This window comes from Zootoca vivipara, chromosome 3 (genome assembly GCF_963506605.1).
Source record: "Zootoca vivipara chromosome 3, rZooViv1.1, whole genome shotgun sequence".
Lineage (NCBI taxonomy): Eukaryota > Metazoa > Chordata > Lepidosauria > Squamata > Lacertidae > Zootoca > Zootoca vivipara.
In genome coordinates, this window is record NC_083278.1 from 90,539,497 (window position 1) to 90,555,802 (window position 16,306).

The window sequence follows — 16,306 nt, forward strand, 5'->3', positions numbered from 1 at the left end:
AATCTATCCCATAAGGAGATGGTTTCTTTGTCCTCTCTTGGCTGGAGGCCAAGAGAGCATCTCAGGCTAAGGAGATGTTGCTTCTTCAAGGAATGGAGTCAGAGAGAGAGATGGCTGCCTCCCCTGTGCTATTTTGTACCTGCACAGGTAAGGCAACCCCCCCCCCTCTAGTCACATGTAGAGGAAGTTTGTCCCAGCCCAGGAGGAAACAAGAAGTTTTCCCTCCCAAGCAAGTACCGTAATGTTCTAAAGTAAACCAGGTGTGGGGAACCTTTAGTCCTCCAAATATTGCTGAAGTGCAGCTCTTGGAAGCATGGCAAATGACCTGGTTTGAAGAGGGTTCTACTTCTGTAGCATTTGGGGGGCCAAAGGTCCCTCACCAGTTTTAAGCATTTATCAGCACCCTGCCTTAATACTGCATTTTCCTTTTGTTCAGCGCCCTTTGCCATAAGGTTGCATTGTGCTTCCCATCTCCATATTTTTCCTCCTCAAGCATTCATTTATCAGCTACTTCCTTCTTACTCAGTTTGTACCTATTCTCATGTGCCTAGATCACTTATCGAGGCAGGAAGCTAAATCATAACATCTGTACTTAACCTCTTACTCCCTTTTCCAAACTACACTCCTGCTGCTCTGTAGAACTATGGTTTCTATCCCTGTACACAAATTTCCACTATCACGTGGCACCTCCCTCATCTCTGCCCATTGCAATCCTAAAGAGATGGCTTGCATTTCCTTCAAGCTCCGGCCCTTTTGCACTCCTTCCTGTGAACAAAAGACAGGTATGGTGGTTTGACTGGCTGCTGTTCACTGATCCCAAAGCCTGCATGTACTCTGTCCCTAAAAATGATGTTAGAATGCTGTGCCAAGGTAAAAGAAACTCTGCAGTAAGAAACTGAATTTGTATTTGCATTCTTTTTTACTCTGCATAGTCTTGTTTGCAGTGTGTATTCTTTTGCATAATTGTCTCTCTTCCTGGTACCACAAGTAGTGGCATAAAGTTTTAGAGCAAAGTCTCTCTTAACTTGCGAGATTACACTGGAGAGGCATTGCCCATACACTTTGCAGCTATAAGGGCAAAAGGTTGCCCTTTGCTTTTCTGGGGAAACAGATGTGTTTGGCGGGCATGCAGCTTTCTTCCCAAGCCTCCACAGGAGGAGAGCGATCCCCGCAGAGGCTTGGGAAAAGGTCAACAACTCTGGGAAACCCGGGGGGGGAGAGATCTTTGCACCACAGCGCCAGATATGCTTAAGATGGCCCTGCCTGCAATTTGCATAAAGTGGCTTCTTCCAGACAGATTCCCACAACAGAACCACAGGAAGCTCTTCAGAAATATCTCCACCTATCTGATTCTGATTGTGGCCCAGGACTAATCATAAGAGGAGCCAGCTGGATCAGGCCAGTGGCCCATCTACGTCCACCATCCTGTTCTCACAGTGGCCAACCAGTTGCCTGTGGGACGCCCCACAAGCAGGACCCAAGCACAAGAGCACTCTCCCCTCCTGCGGTTTCCAGCAACTGGTATTCAGAAGCACTGCTGCCTCTGACCATATCAGAATTCATGCAGGGTGCTTCAACCAATCACTGCTGCATTTTGTTGTGAGACTGATAGCCAACACTCCACTTTGGAGAGGCAGGTGGTGTTGAATTCATTGAAAGCAGGAGCAGGGGGTCGTGTTGGTTTCTGTGCTGCACTGCAAGGCAGCACCTTCCTTTCTTGCAATGCAGCACAAAAAAGTCCCCAGCACCACCTTTTAGCCAATTTCTGCCACCTCCCAGCCCTTTGTCTTGCACTTCCTTCCCCCTCTCATCTCTTAAAAGTTGCTGCTTCTTTCCCTCCCCTTCCTCAACCTCACCACCACTTAAACTACTCTGTCCATTGTGTTCTGCCTACCCCTGGCGCCACCTGCTGTAAGCTGTCCCATCCTTTCTCCTACCAGCCCTAATAGGCAGCAGCTTTCAATGTATACAGTAAACGCAACTAATGAGCTCAGGGTTTCTGCAGGTTATGTAGCCAAAATGGGGCTACTGAGAAGCCCAAGGTTTGTAGAAGTTGAAAAATGTTTATGAAAATAGCCTAAGAGGGCATCCCTCCTCCCCCTGCTGCAAAAAAACAGAAACAAAACTCAGTTGAATGGAGAATTCACTCCCCAAGGAAGCAGTGATGGCTTAAAAGGCTCAGATCCACTCATGGAAGACAGGGCTATCAACAGCCACTAGCCATTGACAGCTATATTCTATCTCCACTGGGAATCATGGGAGGGTTAATCTCTGTGGCAACAGGATGCTGGTCTAGAACAGGCATCCCCAAACTGCGGCCCTCCAGATGTTTTGGCCTACAACTCCCATGATCCCTAGCTAACAGGACTAGTGGTTGGGGAAGATGGGAATTGTAGTCCAAAACATCTGGAGGGCCGAAGTTTGGGGATGCCTTGTCTAGAAGGATCATTGGCCCGAACCAGTAGGCTCATCTTGCATTCATTCTTGTGACTGAGCATGCTCAGTGTTACACAATGCAAAGTGTCAGTGTGAATCAGAAGACTCAAGTGAGGGTGGAAATAAGTATTATGAAAGAAAGCATTGCTGACTAGAGCTCCGGGCAAAAGCACTGCACAGCACGACCCACTTCATTTGGTTAGGCTAGAAGTTTTGTAATGCGCAGGACTATCTCAAAGGCATCACCTAACCGGCTCTTTCTATTCTGAATTAATAGTCTGCAAAAGATGGGTCTTAACGCTAATAATGTTGAATGAAGCAGTAATGTTTTTAGTGGCTTTGACAGATGATGGCTCAGTCTTCTAGCATGATTGATGTACAGCGTATTGGGAACAGAATTGGGAATATTACGGCTGTTTGATGTCCAGCACCTGCTTGGATTTAAAAAGGTTTAGTTATAGAATTGCTCACTTGCTTGACTTCTTTTGAAAAAGCCTGTGTGACGCTGCAGGTTATCAATTAAAATATCAATATCTCAATTTGTGAGCTTAAATATAACAATGTGTCTCTTAGTGCACACAAAGATTTTTGGAAAGCAGAGACTGAATTTGCCTGCATTAGCATAAAATTCATTACTGAGTGAATGGAAAGCCTTTATTCCCATGGGTGTAGCTACAATAAAAACGAAGTACAATTTGAATAAAGGATAACTTGGTTATTTTCAAACCTGCTCTATTATTCTTTCATCTGTGGCCCATGTCCTTACTTGAGGGAGGGGGAGAGCAGCAGGCAAGAGGTGGTTGTTGTTGTTTTTAAGAAAAAAATAGCATTTGCCTTACCTGTTTAAAATGTATGTATGTATTATTTGTGTCTGTTTCCAATGCATTCTAGGTCCAAAATACACACACATCCTCTTTTCTCCAAAAGATAACAATACGCTAGCTAACATAATTGTTGCTTTTCGTTACCACAGATAGAAAGAGTGTGTTGTTCTTTCTACTGTAGTACGTGCCTTGACTCTCCTCTTGTAGTCTTCTGAAGACATTTGGCTTTATAGCTGATCTGTGCTACGTAGTAGGACTTCAGTGGGAGTTGATTGTGGGAGCTCATCCCTGCACACCACTGTTCTATAATCAAATATCTGGAAATGGTAATTTCTAATAGATGCACGAGCCTGTGTGGTATTGTTCCTTTTACTTCCACTCTATTGTTTTTGGTTCCTTAATACTGTTTTTATTTAAGTTTTTTTTTATATAAAAAAAGATTTTCTTGTGTTACAAAACAAACAAATAAGGAAAAGCGGGTGGCGCTGTGGTGTAAACCACAGAGCCTTGGGCTTGCCGATCGGAAAGTTGGCGGTTCGAATCCCTGCGACGGGGTGAGCTCTGGTTGCTCGGTCCCAGCTCCTGCCAACTTAGCAGTTCGAAAGCACGCCAAAGTGCAAGTAGATAAATAGGTACCACTCTGGCGGGAAGGTAAACGGTGTTTCCATGCGCTGCTCTGGTTTTGCCAGAAGCGGCTTAGTCATGCTGGCCACATGACCCGGAAAAACTGTCTGCGGACAAACGCCGGCTCCCTCAGCCAGTAAAGCAAGATGAGCAGTGCAACCCCAGAGTTGGTCACGACTGGACCTAATGGTCAGGGGTCCCTTTACCTTTACCTTTTTATGTTTAGTGTCTTCACTTTCAAATTCATGGAGTCTTTTTCACAGTTTGGTTAAGGCACCGGGCCTTTCTGAATGTCAGAAGAGGCAGCAGGTGGCATTGCTGCAGGCTTGAAATTTTGCTTCTTTAAAGTAGTTAATCTCTCTGGTGGAAAATATTTTCATGTTGCTTGGCGTTGGATGGCTGTTCTGTATTGACACATCTCTGACAGCCTGTTATCTATGCCAGACCCTTGCGATCAACACTATTGCAAAGATGTTTAGATAGAGAAGCAGAGAAATGACTAGGGACAGCAGGTAATATAGTGTCCCGTAATCAGCTAAGATTATTCTTGTCAGAGAGGTTTGCTCATTGAGAGAGCTTATCAGCAGTTTCTTTCCCTTGGTTCCTTCCCATTTACAGCAGTTGTTTTAAGCCAAACAAGGAAAGTGTTTCAGACCTTTCTAATGAATCATCTTGCATTCCCTTTGGCTGAGTCCAGCTTGGAAAAGATGTAGAATATTGCTTTCTGTGTGGATTATGTGCTCTAGTTTCCAGATATTCTAATTTATAAAGCTTTGCCTAGTGAAAATGAAAACAAAGCCATGTCTCCAGGGCATGCAGAATAGAAAGTGTTGCACATTACAATCAGGCTCTTCTGAAGGTTCGTTTAATGTCTTGTTGTGCTCTTTTGGGTAGGTGAGGTAGGGAATTACTTTTGAAATACATTATTCATGTAAGTAGATGCATAGGGAGAAGTTACTGAATTGTGATTTCTGTGGGAAATCTACTGTTGTGAATTGATGCGTGCATTATTTATATCCATGCAGTAGGTCTTTACTGCATAATAGAGGCATGAAATCCAAACACAGCAGCCTGTAGAAGGAAGCAGTGAACAAATTTGCTCTTTCCTGGAAAGGAGCCGAGCCTGACCCTTTTTTAGGTAACCCAAATCTATCTCCATTGCACTAGGCACCTGCTGCTGTTTAATAATAAATTGATATTCTGCAAGCTCAGCTATTGAAATGAAAATGCTAGTAGCAGGAATTCAGCATGCAGAGTTTGTGACACACAGACTGCAGTCATATACACACTTACCTGAGAGTAAGTCCTTTTGGAACTTATCTGAATGGGGTTCTGTTAACCATTTTGGCTTGAGGTAGCGGATTTGCTTTTTAGTCTCTAAAGATCCACAAATTACACAAATGATGCTAAGACCAAAAAAAGGCTCTTTTGAATCTGTGTAAATGGTTAATGCAGCATGTAACATTGGTAAAAGGTGATTCTTAAATTGTAAAAGGAAAGGCATCAGGGCTGAATTCAGCCCATTAGTTTTATCCTCTTGCCTGGAAGCCCTAATCTAAGATACAGTGGTTGTGGTTACCTTTTATTTAGGTAAAGGTAAAGGGACCCCTGACCATTAGGTCCAGTCGTGACCGACTCTGGGGTTGCATGTTCATCTCGCGTTATTGGCCGAGGGAGCCAGCGTACAGCTTCCAGGTCATGTGGCCAGCATGACAAAGCCTCTTCTGGCGAACCAGAGCAGCACACGGAAACGCCGTTTACCTTCCCGCTGTAGTGGTACCTATTTATCTACTTGCACTTTGACGTGCTTTCGAACTGCTAGGTTGGCAGGAGCTGGGACCGAGCAACGGGAGCTCACCCCGTCGCAGGGATTCGAACCGCCGACCTTCTGATCAGCAAGCCCTAGGCGCCACAGCGCCACCTGCATCCCACCTTTTATTTAGTAATGAGCAAATGGAGAGTTTCTGGAGTCTGTGTGGATACGGTATGGAGCTAAATTATCCAGTGCTTTCTAAACAGCTGCAAAACTGCTCCTAATGTGCATGTACAACTATATTTAGTAAAAATACTATGAATTCAAATATTTGTATCTGTAAAACAGGAATGCCAGTTACCTGCCTTACTTGATGTATTAGTGAATGTTTATATAATACTCTGCACACCAAAATGCCAATTTAGACATCTGTTGCTTGCTTCTTTTCTTTGTAAAGCAACCTTCATAGAATAAATGAAATGCTAGTGGATTGGAGCAATGTGTAAATGGTGATGCATTCATGGCTACCCCTTCACATTTAATTATGGTAAAATAAAAATCAGAAATCAGTGGGATGAGTATTTTGCTGTGCACTTCATCAATTTCATCAGTTTCAGTGAGTTTTACATATGCCTACCGGTACCTTGTGCTGGATTGCACTCAGCATTCAGGATTGTACTCAGCATTCATCCCCTCCTGGTGTTATTAGGAAGTGCTTCTGTATTCTGAACTTTACTTTCTTTATGAGGTTCCAAGGAAGCATTTAATGTTTTGTATATGTATATCTGCACCACAGACAAATAGCAAGTTCCAGTAGGGATAGAAACCAATAAACTAATTGAACTACTACTATTCCCCTTCCTCTGCCTGAAATAATTATTTGTGTACTTGGAGCTTTCTGTAGTCTTTAACAGCTGGAGGTGATAAACTTCTGTTGCCTGAATTACATTAGAGATGTCAAGGCTGAATTTTAAATGCCTAGGTAGTCCTCTTCTATTAAAAAAACAACAACCACCCTCATTTTATTTGTTTACTTATTTATGAAAATATTTATAGACTGCCCACTCGTATAAATTTTCAAGCTTGTGCCAAACCATATACATAGGTGCAATAAAGCACAAGATACCACAAAACCATTTCAAAATAATCATTAAAATGACTGGGAGAATAAAGGTAGAAATTGCTCTGCAGTCTGCTGGGTTGTGCCTTGTTAGTTTTATTGCCTTGGTATGAAAATTATAATTGCCATTGCACAGGGCTCAGGCATGTAGTTTGCTAATATATTGGTTTGTAAATGGCATAAATAAAGGGATGTGCACAAGCTTGTTTGTGTATTGAGATTGCATGCAATCAGATGTCAAGGAAATAAGCAACTATCTCACTTTTAAAAGACATCTGAAGGCAGCCCTGTTTAGGGAAGTTTTTAATGTTTAATGCTGTACTGTGTTTTTAATATTCGATTGGGAGCCGCCCAGAGTGGCTGGGAAAACCCAGCCAGATGGGCAGGGTAATAATAATAATAATAATAATAATAATAATAATAATAATTGTATTATTATTATTAATATTATTATTATTATTATTATCCAACATTGCATTCAGTTTATATTTATTGATGTCAGTCGTGCAATGTTATACCTCACTCATCCTCACAAATGTTTGTTTTTTTTGTGTCCAAGTTTGTCCACTACCTCCTATGGTGACTCATGGAGATTACATTTGCCACCCGCGGCCTTGCGAGCATTACAACCATGGGACTGTGGTTGAGTTCTATTGTGATCCTGGCTACACTCTCACCAATGATTACAAATATATCACCTGCCAGTATGGAGAATGGTTTCCGTCATATCAAGTATACTGTGTCAAAACAGGTAATAAACAACAACTTGAGAATCTGACCTGTACATGAAAGTTTAGACCGGGGTAGTCAACCTTTTTATACCTATCGCCCACTAATGCATCTTTCTTGATGGTAAAATTTCCTTACCGCCCACCAGTGCTTGATGGAAGGAGGATTCAGCTTGTGCCGTAGAACCCCCTACCGCCCACCTAGAATCCTGAAACGACCACTAGTGGGTGGTAGGGACCAGGTTGACAACCCCTGGTTTAGACAGTAAACATTCAGGCAAATAGGAATGGAAAGGTAGGGCCCCCTATTTAACTGTGCAAAATCTTACTAATGTAGCATTTATTTTGGCTTTGGTTGTTGATATATTGACGTGTATATATGCAAATAATTTTTAAAGGGCATATTTTATATACACAGTACTCCAGGTGTGGTCTGACCAAGGCAGAATAGAGCAGGACTATGACTACCCTTGACTGCCACACTATACTTCTGTTGATGCAACCTAGATTAGCATTGCCCTTTTTTTTTTTGCTCTTGCATCACATGGTTGACTCATGTTAAGCTGGTGGTATACTAAGACCCCTAGATCCTTTTTGCATGTTCCACAGGCAATCCAAGTGTCTCCCATCTTATATGGGCTGGTTCTTCCTGCCTGAATGTAGAACCTGAAATTTATCCCTATTGAAATTCATTTTGTTAGTTTGGGCCCAGTTCTCCAATCTCCCAGGGTCATATTGAATCCTGATTCTGTTTAGCTGCCTCTCCTAGTTTTGCGTCATCTGCATGATCCTTTATGGCTCTAATGGAAAGTATTAAGCCATTATTACCTGACATGACACTTTTTCATTATCGTTTGTGCCGCAGAACAAACTTGGCCAAATACACAGGAAACTCTCCTGACAACATGGAAGATTGTGGCATTCACTGCTACCAGTGTTCTTCTGGTGCTTCTGTTAGTTATTCTTGCCAGAATGTTCCAGACCAAATTTAAGGCACGCTTTCTTCCAAGGTTAGTAACGCTTTTCTGTTATGTTACGCGGTGTTACCCTCCCCTAAGGTTTTGCCCTACAGATATTTAAATGAGGTTCCACTTGTAGATTCCTAATTTTAAAATTAAATCTTAACATTGTATTTAATCTGTATTTTAATTGAATTGTTTCTTTTATGCTTGTTTTGATATTTTTGTTGTTAGCTACCCTGAGCCCGGTCTTGACTGAGAAGGGCGGGGTGTAGATATTATTATTATTATTATTATTATTATTATTATTATTATTATTATTCTCCTCCTTCCCCTTCTCCCAGTAGTTGGCAGTGTGGTACTGTATTTAATCCTTACTTGATTTTACTGCACTATGTTATTTAATTTAATAAATATTGAGGACTCTCTTATATGTATCATCAAGGGTGGTAAACAAAAGCCCTGAATGAACAAGCAAATCAATAATGTAGTACTTTCAACCCTCTTATCTTAAACTAGGGTGGCTCCCAGCAATGGCTCCCTGTTTGTGGAATGCTCTGCCCAGGGAGCCATCATTATGTATCTGTAGGCAAAAACCTTCATCTATAACCAGGCCTTTGGCCTTTAACTATCTGTGACCTTTTAGAAGTTGGTGGGATGTTTTTAAAATATTTCTCTTTCCTCTCGTGTGGGATTTATTGTCTATTTGTTTAATTGTAGGTCGCTTTGGGTTGCCCTGGGCAATATAAAGCAACTGACGAATTTAATAAAAGTAAATAAAGTTACTGTTTGCACTTGATGTGTCCGTCGCCTTAATGCACAATACAGATGCCGTGAAAGTTAGCTGAGATTTTCTCACTGCCAACCTTGGATTTCCCAGCCTAACTTGTGATTCTGGGAATCTTAATGTAGGCTGGTGTTCACAGTACAGAATGAGGAATAAGAGAGTTCCTTATCTGTGCCACCCAGCTGCTTGCTTTCCTTCTCCCAGCTCTTCCCCGGTTTGCTGGAGCTATTTAGCTTATTGTGACAAATTGCACATGGCTATCGGTCTGAACAGATACCTGGGCATATTTGAAGTAAATATTAATGATGCATTGCCTCAATTTCAGGTTATTAAAAACTTTCTAAGTGGTGAACCTCACATGTTGCTGGAAGATGATATTCTGCCATTCACACACTCTCACACACACTTTTTCTCTCCTTCCAATATAGAGGAGCTCAAGAGAATTGCAGCAGTGGCCCCGACTTCGTGGTGGTGGACGGTGTTCCTGTGATGCTACCTTCCTACGATGAAGCTGTGAGCAGTGGATTGAATGCCTTGGCACCTGGATGTGTGTCCCCTGCTGGCCAGGGGTATGTTTTACAGGCTGATGATCAGAACCCTCCAGCTTATCCGGGGCCAGATGACTTGGGCAGGTTGCCAGCGGAATTTGATACCTGTGACAGCATTTCAGGCTCTTCAGAACTTCTTCAAAGTTTGTACACATCTTCTGTGTGTCAAGTGGGAGCACATCCTGTCTCAGAGAGAACTGATGCCATCAACAGCACCACCGGGGAAGTAGCATCAACCAGCCCAAGCATTGACATTGCAGATGGTAATTTTGATTTTTGAACATTATGTGAGCTCACTTTAGTGTCAGAATTTCCCCCCCCCCCAATATGAAGAAGCTATGAGATTGTGCTTTGGAGAAGGAACCTAACCTCAAATTGGGTCTTTCTTTCTGTTCCAGCCTATGTCTGTTTTGCTCCTGACTTTTTTATTTAAAAAAACACAACAACAACAACAGCAAATTCTTTACAGCTCAAAGTTTCACCACCACCTTGCATCAGATTCTACCAAGGATTTGTGCCTAAAAATTTCTTTATGGCAGGAGAGGATTAACACATTCCCCACTGCAAACTACTGAACATTTGCTGGAGGTCAGCTTAGCTAGTTTTCTTGGGTACACGGCACATCTTTAAAAACATGAGGAGTTATAGTCTGGGCCTGGAGTATGAAAGTAGCCAAAAATGCCCTGTTTCAGCAGCCTATGCACTAGTTCTTTTTTTCTTGGTTGTTTTTTTTTTTAAGTAATGAGCACACACACTACATGACAGTAAAATTCAACATAGTATCTACCTACTTTTTTGTTACTCTGTCAGAAAGACCAATCCAATTACCTTGTTGTAATATTGATTTTTCTCAACATCCAGCTGTGTATTTCAATGAGCTATGTATAGTTTACTGTGGTTTGTGTAATGCTCAAAGTCAGAGTCAGTGGCAAACTGGTGTTAGCAATTCATTAGGAGTGAGGGCAGGTTTTCATGGTCACGTATTCTAATGAAGACATACGCTAAGTCATCTTTTATGCTGAGAGCAAATAATAATAGTAATAATAATAATAATTTCATTATTTATAACCTGCCCATCCGGCTGGGTTTCCCCAGCCAGTAAGATTACTCTTAGGATCCAACATTATTGAATAGGTTCCACAGCCAATGTGATTTTTGGCCATCTTTAAAAATTGGCTTGCTGAAGGTTTCATTGCCTCTTATTCCTCTGCATGTTGAACTGCTTCATGCAACATACTAATTAAATGACTCCAAATTAGTCATGGATGTGTGCCAGGCTTCAAGCACACAAGCTGAACAGGTGGGGAAATGAGTCTTCATTTAATTCTCATTCTGAAAACTAGCCTGGCCTAAGAAAGAATAATTAGAGGACTACTTCACTGCACAGCCACCTGCAAAGTGCTTTGAACAATTAGTCTGATTTGTATGCAGCCACTTAGCGTACTTTGTGATTGCACCAGGTCATTATGTAGTAAAGTAAAAGAAAAAATGCATGTCTGACTCCATGCATAATCAAGTGCCTTAACCTCTTAGCAACAGTGGCCCTGTTAATGGCATGTTATAGCAAAATAACATTTCAGGTCCTCCCTTCACAGAGTTCACTATTAAAACCCAATTAACTCTTTCTTTTATTTTCTAGAAATTCCATTGATGGATGAAGACCCTTAATCTGCACAAATCTTGATCATTACCTGCTCACACCTCTTGGGGGGAGGAGGGCGTAAAAGAATCATGCACATATGTATACAAACATACCTATATATCTATATAAATCTCTATATAAAGACTGGCTAAATATTGGGGGAGGGCATTTCGGTTTTTTTATAAATCTTCCACATTATGATGTCACCAGATTTTTTTGTGCACATATCTTAATCAACTTTGGGGGTTGAGAGCATCAGCTATTCAACGGCAGCTTTACAAAATGAATCCTGAGGATTTGATGAGACTAGTCACTGCAAAAGAACTATAGATTTATGGAATAGTGATGAGTGTATCTGCATCGCAGGAAGTCTTAACTGCTTTTTAGAGACACCAGTGAAAGTGGTTTGTGGCACAGGTACAAACTGCCTAAAGAAAGCATGTCAGATGATGTAAATTTTGCTTTATTGAAGCTGCTAAATATTTATGATGGACCACAATTTACAAAGGAATCCTAATTTATGGGGTGCAGGGAAATAAACAGTGTTGAAATTAAAATTGGGGAAAGGTCATTCCTGAATGGTCTGTTTTAACCAAGCTTGTAGAGAGAAACTCTTGTGGTGATGTCATTTAAAGAGGTGGCTGCAGCATCGAAGGACCTGAGTTCAAGAAAGAACTTATTCTGGGTAAACGTATAATAAAAGGAAAGAAGAGGCTTGAGTCATGATTTAAAGGTGTTTTTTTAAAAAAGAAAGAAAGATATAAAAGAGAAGTATTTATGAAACATTATCACAATTGCATTGCATTTGACCCGTTTTTTCTCATGAATGTTCCAAGTTATAAAAAAAAAAGTTCCAAAGCCACAGTTAGGCAAATGTTGAAATTGTAGTGTCTCGCATCCATGATTAATGAGGCCACTGAGAAACAAGAGGAAGGCAATGGTATTGGTTGAACCCCAACGCATATAGAAGTATAAACTCAAAGAGGAAGTTCCTGCTTAAATAGGTCAGTGAGGAATGAGCATGCTCAGTGGCATCTAAGAATCGTGGAATGTTGAATGTCTGCTGAAAAAGGAAAAGAGGTAATTGGTGAGGTGGGTGGGAGGGAGGGAGGGAGGTTAATTGGCCTGTTCAAGCTACTTACAAGGAGGAACATCCTGGAGGAAGACCGGGCTGGCTCTGTTGTGAGATATCACTATTACTAGTTACTAGTGCTTTCACACCTAAACTGAGGTTTGTTCTAAGAACTTTATAGAGCCATACTATACATGGTATAATCAGGAATGGTTATAGTTCAGTGACAGAGCACATGTTCTGCATGCAGAAAGAAGGGTTGGGAAAGACTGAAACTCTGCAGCTAGGTGGATCAATGGTCTGATTTGGTATAAGACAGCTTCCTATCGAGTCTGACCAAACTGCGGGAGGCAGTGGAAGACAGGAGTGCCTGGTGTGCTCTGGTCCATGGGGTCACAAAGAGTCGGACACGACTAAACAACTAAACAACAACAACAAGCTTCCTATTTTTCTTCCTTTTTTCCATTAACACAAAATGCCAGACTCTATACAGTGGTACCTCGGTCTATGAACAGCCCTGTTAATGAACTATTCGGTAAACCGGAAGTAGGTGTTCCGGTTAGCGAACTTTGCCCAGGAAGCCGAATGGAATCCGAATGGTGGAAGGGCAACAGCGGCGGGAGGCCTCAGTAGGGAAAGCGCACCTCGGTTTAATAATGCTTTGGTTTAAGAATGGACTTCCAGAACGAATTAAGTTTGTAAACCGAGGTAGCACTGTATCTGGAATTTTCCTCAACTTCTTCCTCACTCCCAATCCAGATAACTGTGTCGATTAACCTTTTTCTTTTGGTCCATGGTCTTGATTGTTGTTGCTGTTCTTTTGACACAAAAGGGAAGCATGGATATCATTTCAGGGAGGGCAAGGGGAGAGTTCTGCTCCCCATTCAATACATCTAAGCTGTTACTTCAGCTACTGTTAAATCCAACTCATTTAGGCTTCCTAGTTCCACATGCTCAAATATTTGAAGATAAGTACAAAAATTATCTTCCATAATACAATGGCATTCATTTTACTTATTTAAAATATCTCTTAACCACACTTCTTCAAAAGATTCTAGGGATGAAATGCAAGTGTGACTAATTCACACAGCACTGCAACATAAATACAGCTTAAAATGAACAAACGCATGGAACAAAATGCAAAAAACCCAAAATAGCAGAAAATCCAGAGCAAAAACCTATCTAAAATGCTTGTGCAGATAGGAAGATATTTGCATGGGGCACCTGTATCTTGACCTGTGACAATAACAAATTGTCTATATCTAGACAAACAGTTAAATAAGACAATTTTGGATGCTTCCCAAATGTGTGCACTTTTTACTTCTCTAGTGTATGTAATTTCGGAGAAGAATTTTCTCAATAGCTTGTTACTGGTTGGCTTAGGAAACAATACCTGTGCCCAACTGTACAAGCATTGCAGATTACAAATGCTATTGACATATTAGCTACATATTGCCATTATATAGTCTCACAGTAAAGCACAGAGAAAATGCAACTAGGTTGCTTTTAGATTTTAAATCATGACTTTTAAAAAAAGCCCAGGAGGAGTACCACCTTTACTACCAATCCAGATATATATGGTTCATTTTTCTATAGTGGAAGAAAGAGCTCGTTGTAAAAGCTCTTAAAGATCCTGAACCACTTCTTATTCAGTCTTAAGTGTAGAATCATCCACATACACAATGAAAATGCTCTGAAGAGTCCACTTGTGTAGGTACGCAGTGATAAAAAAGATGAATACTATAGGAAAATGGGAAGGAGGGATTCTGAAGGTTGGCAGTGAAGCTATTGTGCCTTATGTTTTTATTTTACTGCTCATGGTAATGAAAATAAGTAATGCTTGAAATAAGACCCAAAGCATCATGGAAATGTATTTGCAATGCAGGGGTATTTGAGTCAATTGCAATTGTCTGAAAGCAATGGCTGCTCAAGAACCATGCACTGAACAGTGTAAACAGCCTTGGGAAACTGTCATGGAATACACAGCATGTATTTTTGTCGATGTTTTACAGCTGCTGAGTGGCATCCAATTATTCCAAGTCTGTTGAAAAGTGTTACTCTAATGTATCAAAAATCTTCCATTTATTTTGCCTTCATGTCTGTTGATTTTGAGGAATGTTGGAGATAAAGACCTCATGAGAGTCCCATTTCAGGTGGACTGCTCCCAATAAATGGGGCCATCCCTCTCCTGCGCTACATCATGATCTCTTGATATATCCATCCCCACTTGGTCCTCTATTACTGGTCCTGAGGCTAAGGAAAGTTCAGCACTTAACGCCCACCTCCCAATTATAACTAGAAAAATCCAAAAGATATGATATAAATTCAAGTAAATGTATTTGCATAGTGTGTATAAGGATTAAGTGCTGCAATTTTGGGTTCACTACCCGAGGGGGGGGGGTTGAGTTGACTGAGTCAAGTTGGCTGTGCCATGTGGTTATTCTGAATGTGTAAATCAGCTTTTCATCTCTTACACACTGGGTATCAGATTACAGTTTGCAGCAGCATTTCATCCATGAAAGTTTTTGTCTCTACGCAACTCACCATCCAATCCTATACCTGTTTATTCAGGAGTAAATCCTGCTGAGTTTAATGGGCATTAGCTCCCAGTAAGGGCGAAAGCACGTCAAAGTGCAAGTAGATAAATAGGTACCGCTACAGCGGGAAGGTAAACGGCGTTTCCATGCGCTGCTCTGGTTCGCCAGAAGTGGCTTAATCATGCTGGCCACATGACCTGGAAGCTGTACGCTGGCTCCCTCTGCCAATAATGCAAGATGAGCGCCGCAACCCCAGAGTCGGTCACGACTGGACCTAATGGTCAGGGGTCCCTTTACCTTTTTAAGGAAGTTTACAAGTCTGATCTTAGACATTTTAGATAAAATACTACAAGTTTCTTAAATGTTGCAACAACAGTTCATCTGAACCTGTCTCATGACTGGAAGGAGCAGATCTGTCTCAGGCTGCTGGCAAAGAGCACCTGAGATGAGGTGGGGAAATACCAGGTAAGAGCAATTTTTTGTTTAATACCTCTCCTTAAACCATAAACCATCACCATTTTAGGCAACTAGAGTCTGCAGTGCAAAGAAGTAGAAATCAAGAGGTTCCGGTTTCCGCCTGCAGGAATGGCGGACCTGTTTTCCATCTCTCTGACCTTCGTAAGGAATTTGGCGGTTGCTAGGGGAGTAAATGGCAACCCCCTACCCTCTCCGGGGGTTACGGAGAGGGGCCGCTGGCCCGCGATGCCCCCAGACCCACTCCGACTGTTTTTGGAGTGGGGGGAGCTTGGGCTGAGCACTTACGACGGCCAGGACTCCCGGACGCTAATCTGCATGGCGGGGATTTCCATGGTTAAAGAAGATAATTAGGCTTAAATCTATGGACATACTTCAGAAGGAGGGGAAGAAGCGCTGTTTACTGCTGAGAATTTTATGCTGCTGAGCGAGAGGAGTCAAAGAATGTACGGCATCTGGAAGAAGGATTGATGGGGACGGAGCGATAAGGGAAGCAAGTTTTTATTTTTTCTTCATATTGTTGCCTCGTATCTTCCCGGACGCGATGTCCTGGCTTGTTTGGAGTGAAAGAGAAGCAAAAGACTGTGTGAGTTGAACTTTGTTAGCTGTTGTTACTGAGCATATTTCTTAAAGATGTGAAGTTGCCGATGAGAAAAGCCCCCCCCTAGTCAGACGGAAGGAGTTCTGGACGCGTTCGGAGGATTTATGAGCTGTGACGCACTTTAAATTGGAGCAGCGACCTGAAGCTAAGTTCAGCTATAGGGCAAGGAGATCCATTAATTTACCAAGAGTTCATGGTTGG

The 16,306-nt window shown here is 41.8% G+C and overlaps 1 protein-coding gene across 4 annotated transcripts in view; it reads left to right on the plus strand.

Annotated features, from left to right (window-relative positions):
• Positions 1–12,511, plus strand: part of SUSD4 (sushi domain containing 4) — an 87,140-nt gene extending 74,629 nt beyond the window's left edge. For all 4 annotated transcript variants that reach the window (XM_035111413.2, XM_035111416.2, XM_060272980.1 and 1 more), the window contains 4 exons: positions 7,317–7,508; positions 8,351–8,495; positions 9,660–10,042; positions 11,419–12,511. In XM_035111413.2, coding sequence (XP_034967304.1) covers positions 7,317–7,508; positions 8,351–8,495; positions 9,660–10,042; positions 11,419–11,447 — 749 coding nt within the window. In that variant the 3' untranslated portion in view covers positions 11,448–12,511. The remainder of the gene's footprint in view (positions 1–7,316; positions 7,509–8,350; positions 8,496–9,659; positions 10,043–11,418) is intronic.
• The last annotated feature ends 3,795 nt before the right edge of the window (positions 12,512–16,306 follow it).